The sequence below is a fragment of the Pundamilia nyererei genome, unplaced genomic scaffold (assembly GCF_000239375.1).
Source record: "Pundamilia nyererei isolate P.nyererei 1_Seehausen unplaced genomic scaffold, PunNye1.0 scaffold00289, whole genome shotgun sequence".
NCBI lineage: Eukaryota > Metazoa > Chordata > Actinopteri > Cichliformes > Cichlidae > Pundamilia > Pundamilia nyererei.
Window position 1 is genome coordinate 10651 of NW_005187690.1, and position 9372 is coordinate 20022.

The 9372-nt window shown below is 37.9% G+C and overlaps 1 protein-coding gene across 1 annotated transcript in view; it reads left to right on the forward strand.

Annotated features, from left to right (window-relative positions):
• Window positions 1-748: 748 nt before the first annotated feature.
• Window positions 749-9372, forward strand: part of LOC102200256 (collagen alpha-1(V) chain) — a 32062-nt gene continuing 23438 nt past the window's right edge. Inside the window, exons 1-10 of the mRNA XM_005750836.1 lie at window positions 749-769; window positions 4129-4213; window positions 4902-4970; window positions 5117-5289; window positions 6418-6546; window positions 6708-6761; window positions 6890-6943; window positions 7597-7650; window positions 7879-7932; window positions 8675-8728. Of these exons, the coding sequence (XP_005750893.1) occupies window positions 749-769; window positions 4129-4213; window positions 4902-4970; window positions 5117-5289; window positions 6418-6546; window positions 6708-6761; window positions 6890-6943; window positions 7597-7650; window positions 7879-7932; window positions 8675-8728 (747 nt within the window). The remainder of the gene's footprint in view (window positions 770-4128; window positions 4214-4901; window positions 4971-5116; window positions 5290-6417; window positions 6547-6707; window positions 6762-6889; window positions 6944-7596; window positions 7651-7878; window positions 7933-8674; window positions 8729-9372) is intronic.

A 9372-nucleotide genomic window follows, 5' to 3' on the forward strand; every position in this document is an offset into this window, starting at 1 on the left:
TTGTTCCTAGGTTGAAGAATATAAAAATGACCAGTTTATACAACAAATTATTATTATTATCATTAATTGTCTCTGTAGTCACACAATCTATTTGTGTTGGCATAAATGACATCATTGTTTGAAATTGCAACACAGCAAAACATTCGGTCTTTTGATTTAAGAAACCTTGTTCTGAGGGTAAAATGTGTTCCTCACTAAACTAATTTGAAAAAGTTTCACTGAAGCTTGAAAAATCGTTAAATGATACAGTTTATTTTGAATGTATTTTTATTTAGCTCATGAGAGGAAATACAAGGTATGATTATGGGTGCAAATTGTGGTCTAGATGATTACAATCCTCAAAACAGTTTTTTTAATCAGATGTTAAAATGTTTTGCAACTCCAGACAGCAGCACATGGAAATGTGATATAGACATTAATGTGAAGACACAAAACCCCAAAATCTATTCATCTTCCTTCTGTCCTGGTTTTTCTCTGCTCATGCTGGATTCTGGATCTGGTATTTCTCACCCTTTTGAGAAGCACAGATAGAGGACGAGAAGAACAAAAAAAAGTCGAACAGGATCCCGTCCGTGCTTGGGAACCTGACGGATCCTGGAGAGACGAGAGTACAGGGGGAACCGTTGGGGTGATAATAGTGTAAGGGAAACTCCTCAGGGAACGTAAAATCTGGCTGTTTTTGTTCTCATCCATATCCCCAAAGAATCCTTTAACAGGTCTGGTCTAGAGGGAATCACTGTGCAGCACCATGGGGGCCTCCTGTGATAAGGTAAGATGAGATTATCATCATATGTGGATTTGGCCCTGCACATTTTGAGGGAACTGTTAAATGTTGCTTATGGTAAAATAATCAGGGGAAGGTTTTAGTTTGTCCTTAGTCCACTGGACAGTCTATAAAGTGCCTCTCAGGCTGTTAGCAGGACCTTAAAATGTTGATATAGGCCTTAAATTAATTTAACTTCCATATTAAAAATGCAGATCTTCTCTTTTTGTTTGTGTTAGCGTCTAAATCTGCAAAATCTGCAGACAGAATTTATCTAAAAAACGTTTTTGTTGTTGTTTACTGAAGTATAACTTATTTTCATTTTTAAAGTCATTTTGGTGCAATACATCATAAACTAATTCTGTATTCAGCTGTTCAGTAAGTCATCTGTGTGGGAGTCATTTTGCTGAGCAGACATTTCTGATAAATGTTTGTGGGTAATTTTTAGGTTCTGGGGAAGCTTTTTAATTCACAGAGCAGGCTTCGTTTAGATTCTTTGCTGACTTTGGATTTTTCTCTAGAATTCACAACAAAGCCAAAGGGAAATTTGTACATGGTGTAATGTTTGGCCATGTGACCAAATAGATTTTGCACACATTGGGAATGTTGGAGCAGCCTTTGTTTCTTTATAGCAATCCACAAATATGAACAAAAAAGTTAAATATGAAATGTGAGAGTATTCACTACCTCACTGCCCCAGAGGTCCAACAGGGCAGAGTTAATTGGGTTTGAATTTGCTTGTATCGTCTGTTACAGCTGTTCTCTTGGGTTGTTTAAATTCATGCACAAACTAGCCTCTAATAAAGGTTAACAAGGCAACATTTGTCTAGCAGAAATGTGGCAAATGTTCTTGTTGGATAATGAGCTCTTTTTGCTACTTTATTCAGGTCAATATTATATGAATAAATTGTTACTTGAATAAAGAAACATTATAAGAGTGAGGGATTCTTTAACACCAGAGAAGCTGAGCTCATTTGACCTTTTCAAGGTTTGAATCTTCCCAAAATTCTTTTTCAAACAGGTTTGATCTGAGGTTTCAGAAAGCATTACAACAATGTGGTTGTGGTCATTTTTATCTTCCTTTTATCCAGTTCAGTGACCTTGTGTTAAAATCTAATACACAGCCTTCCAGGTTTTTCCTGTGCTGGTCTGCAGCCTCACAGTGAGGCTTCAGGAATGTCAGATGAGTCTGAGAAGTGCTCAGCAGTCTTCCTCCTGACAAAGAAACCTCAGTCTGTTTAATTCTCAGGCAAACAGCAGCAACTCAAAACTCAGCAACCTCATTGCAAATAAAGAGTCCTTTACAGTGATTCTCCTTTGTTGGTGTAGCCCACCCAAACACTTCTCTGAACATATTTGATGCATCACGTTCTGCTCTGAGTTCTGGAGGTTCATCAGTGAAAGCGGTTGCTTCACTTCTGATGTTTTTGATACTTTTCATTGGTTGTCCAACAAGTGGCAGTGTAAGATCTATGACTGTGAGTTAGAACTTAAAGTAAACTTTTAAATAAAAAAGAAAGACTTTAAATACAAGAAGGAGTATTTTAAAATTACTTGTGCAAAAGTTTTCTTATGCCAGTGCAGCTGTGCTAAAACTGGTTAACATGGTTATTAGTTTTAGTTAATAACCTTTCAACAGAAATTTGAATAAGCTGAAGCCAATGATGGTCCTTTTAGGAAGTCCTTCAAAAAGAGCATTTCAGGAATGCAGCCTAGAGGTGAATGAATGAAAAACCACTGTGAGTCAGGAAAGGCTTCACAGATAACCTGCCTATTATTCATTCAATCAGACTGACCGTGTGGGTTAAATCAATATTTGCACATAGCGTTTACAGTGCTGGAAAAAATAACATGGAAATAAACAAAGACCATCAGAATTAAGGAGTTTTGTTTTTCTATTAAAATTTGTTTGGCTAATACAAAAACCTCCATAGGATTGTATTCTGTCAGCATCCTACCAGTAGTTTACTATGCTACCTCCAGAGGGCAGTATAACACCTGTCACTGGTCTAAGCAGAACCATAAAAGCTGACAGTAATCAGTCACCTGAGCTGAGGCAACAAGACTGAAGACTGGAGAGCTGAATTATGCTGAATTTCTGTTGATCAATATACTTAACACTCCCTTTGGGCTGTTTATGCAGCTCATGATTACTTTAAACTTTTTCTTTTTCTGAAATAAAATAAACTTGGTTGGATCCTATATAAAAGTTTACAATGTAAAAACACTTTACATGATGCACTGAGTAAATGGAAGAAAGAATCTGACTTATCAAGTCCCCTGGAACTAAAAAGCCCCCATAAAGCAGTCAAAATACTCCCAGTGTAAAAAATGAGGTCAAACAAGTCTTTGCTAAGTCAAAGTGGTGCAAAACTACATCAGCATGATTGCAATCTTTTTTTTTTTCTTTTTTTTTTAACCTTGTTTGTTTACAGTTTCCCTTCACAGAGAAAGAAGCACTGCTGCAGTCCCTGTAGAATAATTTGTTTGTTTTTAGCCTGTGAAATATGATGGATCACGAGATGGATGAGCTACCTCACTGACAGCTAATTGATACCCTTTTTGTGCATAACATTAAAAAAAAAAATACCAACAAGGGACTGAAGACTAAAGACATGAGGTTCAGCATGGGCACTCTTCAAAGTAGAATAGTAGAATAGTTTGCAACAGTCTTTGTGTAGTTAGGGCTTGTCTACGATTTAAAACGGGGACCTATCCCTCAAAGGATAGACCAATAAGCACCTGCAATGACAGAAATGCAGAAGTCAAACAGATGAGTGATTCTTGCAGTTGTCAGTGGGGGGGATCCGGCGCTTTCTCTGTGAATTTCACATTCCCGTGGCAGAAGGCCAGGTGCTTGCTCAGATGTTGATTTACACATCTGTTGCTGCCACTGACGTCATTGTCATCAGACACTCTCACACACAAAATCACGGTTTAGTAACGCAGTGATGCAGCGTGCTTACGGGAAAGTAACAGTAATCGAATTACTTTTTGTAGTAATCAGATTACAATAACGTGTTACTGCCCATCTCTGGTGGTCATTAAATGCACTTAACTGTTTGTGAATACAGGAGCCCCACCCACCTGCCGTTCAAATTCTTAGTGTGCAAGAAGCAGCTAATCAAAAGTTAGTTGGTTTAATTATTTAATTAAAACTAATTTAATTTAATTTAATTAATAGAGTCAAATGGAGGGATTTATTTAAATACAGCTGACAGCACTTGTAGTAGGAACAGTGGGTCAGAAAATAAACTCATCCAGCAGTGACATCTTAGTTTACAGTTTAATATTCATTCAGGTTGTGTGAAATGGTGAATTGAGTTGCATGAGTCTATCTGCTGTATTTGATGTGTACCCTGCAGGCGTCGCTCCTCTCGGGGCTGCTCGTGTTCATGCTGTTTGCCGTCTCTTCTCACTGCCAGGAGGAATTTTCTGGATACCACTCAGGTCAGGGCTTCCTCATGCTGACACTGATTTAACTTTAACCTCAGGTGAAACAATAGCTGTTTAGCCTTGTTTTACTAAAGAACAACAGGTGACAGATAACGCAATTATAGAATCCAGCTGAGGAATATTGTAAACTGGTTTCTTCTAGGTAACTAATCGACAGTTAATTATGATAAACACTGCTTAATTATTTTTAAGTAGTAAAAAGTACCTTCACAACTCATTAGTAACTTTCTTGTTTAATATCGTAGTCAAGTAAAGGCTTATGTGGAGAAAAAAAGTAACAACTTTAAATGAATTGCATTGTTAGGCGAGCACAAAATTTTATCACATATTCATTACAAACTCATATTTATTCAATTATTACCACAAATTATTGTTTGTTTCTTTGTTTTTTTCAACAAAAAAACCCTTCCGATCGTAACTTCACTTTATTCGTTAACTTTAATGCACTGACTCAAATCACAGTTTTGCAAGAGAGGAGAGATGTTTTTGGAAATTGTTGATCTGTATGTACTGTATGATGCAACCTTTATCCTCCCACATTTGCTGTAAGTTAAGGGCTCATCAGGGAATTGAACCCGGGATCGTGCACACTCAAAACAGGAATCATACCCCTAAACGAGTCACATTTCCCCATGTGTCTCATACTGAGTTCTTACCTCATGTATTTTGCATGTCTATTCAGGTGAGGAACACACCTATGAAGAGTCTTCCGCAGTTGACCACTATGACAACTTAGCTGCTCCTCAGCCAGGTGAGATCAGTAACACACTTAGTGTAAACTGTACCAGAGGACACTCTCTGACTGTTTGAAGTCCTCGGGGCTCCAGACCAGGACTGCTGACTGTAACAATGCACCACAAAGTCCAAACAAAACTAAATGTCTTAATATTTCCTTAGAATATCCACCAGAGCCGACTCATAGCTATGATGTGGACCAGATATTCGAGGAGGAGGATTATGACACTTATGGCCCAATCCCCACCCAAATCACCATGATCACTGAGGACACCTTTCCCTACATCACCACCACTGAGTCCCACTATGCCAAAGAGGACACTGAGATCGTGCAGGTGGGACAGCCGTGTGCTGGGAGTGTCAGGGATAGCTCAACAACAATATTAAACTGCAGCAGGAAGAAATGTAGAGAGAGCTTTAAAAAAAACAACAAGCCTCTTTCAGTCTCTCTTTGTTCCAAGCCCCTCAACAATTTCATATCTGCTAAACATAACTAGGAACTGAGTTTTAGTTTCATATAGCATTCATAAAAACCTGACCTCTCTCTCGCATAAAAATCTTCCTATTAAAGGGCATTCAGCCCATTGTTAATGGTCATTCAGTTCCTGTACAGCCAAGTGAAAGCTTGGTCTGCATTGTTGGCAATAAGTCGGATTTATTCCTTATGGGTTTTGGACTTTGGCAAGTAGCAGAAGGTTTGTACTTTGGTGGTTTCAGGATCTTATCTATGCTTTTTTGCAGATGATGTGGTTCTGTTGGCTCCCTCAGGTGGGAGCCTCCAGCTTTAAGTGAGGTGATTGGCAGATGAATGTCCGCATTTCCAGGTCTGAGGTCATGGTTCTCAGCTAGAAATGGGTGGAGTGTCCACTTCAGGTCACAGGCGGGTGGCTGCTCCCTGGAGGCACTTAAATATTATTAGCAGCAGTCTTCTGTAATGGGCTAGATTTTCTACAATTTTTGTTTAGTGATGCTGAAAGCAAACTGCCTGCCAGAACTATCAGTCAGTAATTGCTCCAAAGTAAGGGCGCATCCAGGATTTGAACCTACGAGAATCATAACCCTACACCATCAAGCCTCTTCTGCAACTTGTGGTTCTTCATGATGAAAATGACATACTTGTTCCAGAGCATAGCTAATCTGAAGCACTGCACAAGGCAAATAAGCGATTAAAAATAAAATTATGATTATTGAATATTCCTCACCAATAATGAGATTTAAAATTAATTTAATGTGTCCATTTTAGTTTAAGTCAAGCAAATCTTACTATGAGGTTGATTTGGTAACTGTTCTCTTATCACACTGCAAAATTGTAGCAGCTTGATTTAAATTTCTTTAAAACAAGGAAAATGGAATCAGGAATGTCTACAAAACCATGTCTATGCAGGTGCAGGGCATTGGGTGTAGTGAAGCTAAATTTGAAGGACACCATAGGTGTGATAATATTTGTTAATGTTGTGTTTTAGGTGCCATATGAGCCTGACACTGGCTCCTCAGAAGAGTCAGGGGGCGATGCAGAGCTTGGGCAGGTGGGGCCAACAGAGTGTGACTGTGAGCCCGGAGAGCCTGGATTTGCTGGCTTCACAGGACCGAAGGTACAGCCACATTGCATCACATCACTGGCTAAATGCAGTCAATGGCCCCTTTGTTTCATTCTTACACTGCATGGCCTGATCCAAAACTAGGGTCAAATGTAGGTTTGTTCATGTTGTAGTTTTTGTTTTCCACAGTCTGATTCCTTTTCTCTTTCTCTCAGGGATCCAGAGGCCTGCAGGGTAAAACCGGTAAACCAGGGTCTCAAGGGAGAGAGGTAAAAGTCTTAAACATGAATAATGGATGTTTGTTTATGACAAGAATGCCTGATTAAAGTGATACTAAAGCAGCAGCTGCATATTCAAGTAGTTTAATTACTGGTTATTTATCCGTTTTGTGTTTTAGGGCTATAAAGGGACCAAAGGTGTTCAGGGAGGGAGAGGAGATACTGGACCAGTGGTGAGTAAATCATGCTACAGCAGTCACAGTTGATACTACCATGCAAAATAGCTTGTATTTACATTTGTAGCTCCCATAACACTGTGAAAGTAATGACAGCATTGGTGTTGTAACATAGAGTGAAAGTAAAAACTAAAGAAAAAATAAAATGAAACTGAAAATACTGAGTTTTAACGACCATAAAAGCCAGTCAGCTAAACAGAAAGTAAAAGAGGTATAAGCAGTGAAGGAAAGTTTGTTAAAAACCTGAAGCCAACTGAAAGTGAAAGCTCTTCATTTGAAACTTAATTAAATTTAAAGTAATTCGAGTAATTTAAGTAATTAAAGACTAAAGCAGAAAAAAAATCTTGTTTATGACCGGAAAAGGGAAAAAAGTGTTTTGTGCTGTTTTAGTGTTATTTTACACAACAGACACCTCGAGGTGCCCCAACTAAAGTAGGGTTAAGATATAATCAGTCATTTCAATAATTTCATTGTTTTTATTTTTTAAATTGATTTCACCATATATCAAAAATTCACTGTTTATAAGTTTCAGCTGTTGCAATTTTTAAGACTATGAAACTGCTTTGTTGTGTGAGGAGAGTGAGTGTTGTGTATAAGCTTTGGAAATGTTTTTGCCCTTATCTGTTGTAACCTTTGACCTCATCTTGCAGGGTGACCCTGGTCCTGAGGGAGATGAAGGAGCTTCTGGTTTTTTTGGAGCCACAGTGAGTTAACCAGTCCATCCCGAAGTGAAAGTTAACTGGCTACGTTTACATTTTATTGTGACTATTAAAAGATATAAGTGCAGAGTGTGAGCTGTTAAGTTTCATTTAAAACCTTTTAAACTAATAACTGAAATTTTTTTTTCACCAAAGAGTTAAGCTCCGTAAAGCTGCAGCTCCATCTGTGAGGATTTTTAAAACTTTCCTAAGCTTATTCATTGAATCTGTCAGGGAGAAACTGGACTTCCAGGAGAGCCAGGTGAGCCTGGAGATGTGGGTCTAAAGGTAAACACACACAAACACACACACACGCACACTCTATCCCTCCCACCCCTCTCGCCTCAGTCATGTGGTTGGAGGGATGTTGATAGATGCATCACTGTTGAGTTAATGCACTGATTACAGTATACATTTAGTATTTCCACAATGTCATACCTGACATAATGTTTTCACAGTGTCAGGTATTTATCTACAAGTTACAGCATCTCTTCCCTTTGGAGCATTATTTTTTTTCTGTGCATTATTTACAATATTTTTGTTTGTTTAAATGTCTTCTATGCTCCTGTCAATAAATAAGCAAAATATTTGCATAAAGATAGACAGACAATACCTAAGCAGACTGCAATACCTGCAACAGCTACATTTAGAGAACTATATGAAGTGTAATTATCAATTGCATCAACCCCATCAGTAAGTTTAAAATTCACTGAAGTGACATGTAATATAATAATAATTTAAAGAAAGCTCATTTGACCTGAAATTATGTGATTTTATGCTGAAAAATTACAGTTCAGGGCTTCATAATATTACTTTGTGGTAGACGTCATAATTATTAGATCTATCTATTGCTATTTATATGATTTATTATAAATATATAATTAATTTAAAAACATTATGGTTTTAAATTACAGATTTACATTGAACCATTGTATTTTTATACTGTTTTGCATTTGTTTAGCCCAGCAGTTATTATGTGTTATTAGCAGCTCAAGTAGCCAATAATTGCAGTGCCTCTTCTTGTTGACAGGGTGACATGGGATTGGAGGGACCCCGTGGAGGAGTCGGACCTCCTGGTGAGACTGTAAGGAACACAGCTACCTCTCAGCCTCTCTGTGGTGGAAAATTTTACATCTAAGCTAAACTTCAATAAGCTGAATAAGAACAGGTTTTTAGTGAAACATTTGCTTCAGCTCAACTAAATCAGACTAATTCTGATAAAAGTGAAAGTAAGGAAGTCGTGACTCCACGATGAGTCACACTATTTTTAAACTGGCAGATGTTATTTAGTCTACACTGAATCAATGGGTTTCCGTGTTGGAAAAAAAACAGTGCAAAAGTTACTACGGCACAGAAAAGCTTTAATAATTGGATTTCAACTGTTGTAGATGCTATGTAAGCATAGCAAGCAAATTATGCAGGCACATTTTTTTTTAAAAAAGATTAAATTAGATAAATTTAAGGTATTTCACTGACATGCACTGACACATTCAGGAAATGAAACTGAAACCACCTCCCACTGCAGACTGAGACAACAGAGGTTGTATCATTATCCTGGAAATCACCCAGAGTATCAACAAACAAATGACACATTTAAATAGCAGATTGGGGTTTTGGGGATTTTTCTGGCAGTTCCTGATAATAAACTTTATGACCCCTAACTGCAGTTACACACACACACACACACACACACACACACACACACACACACACACACACACACACACA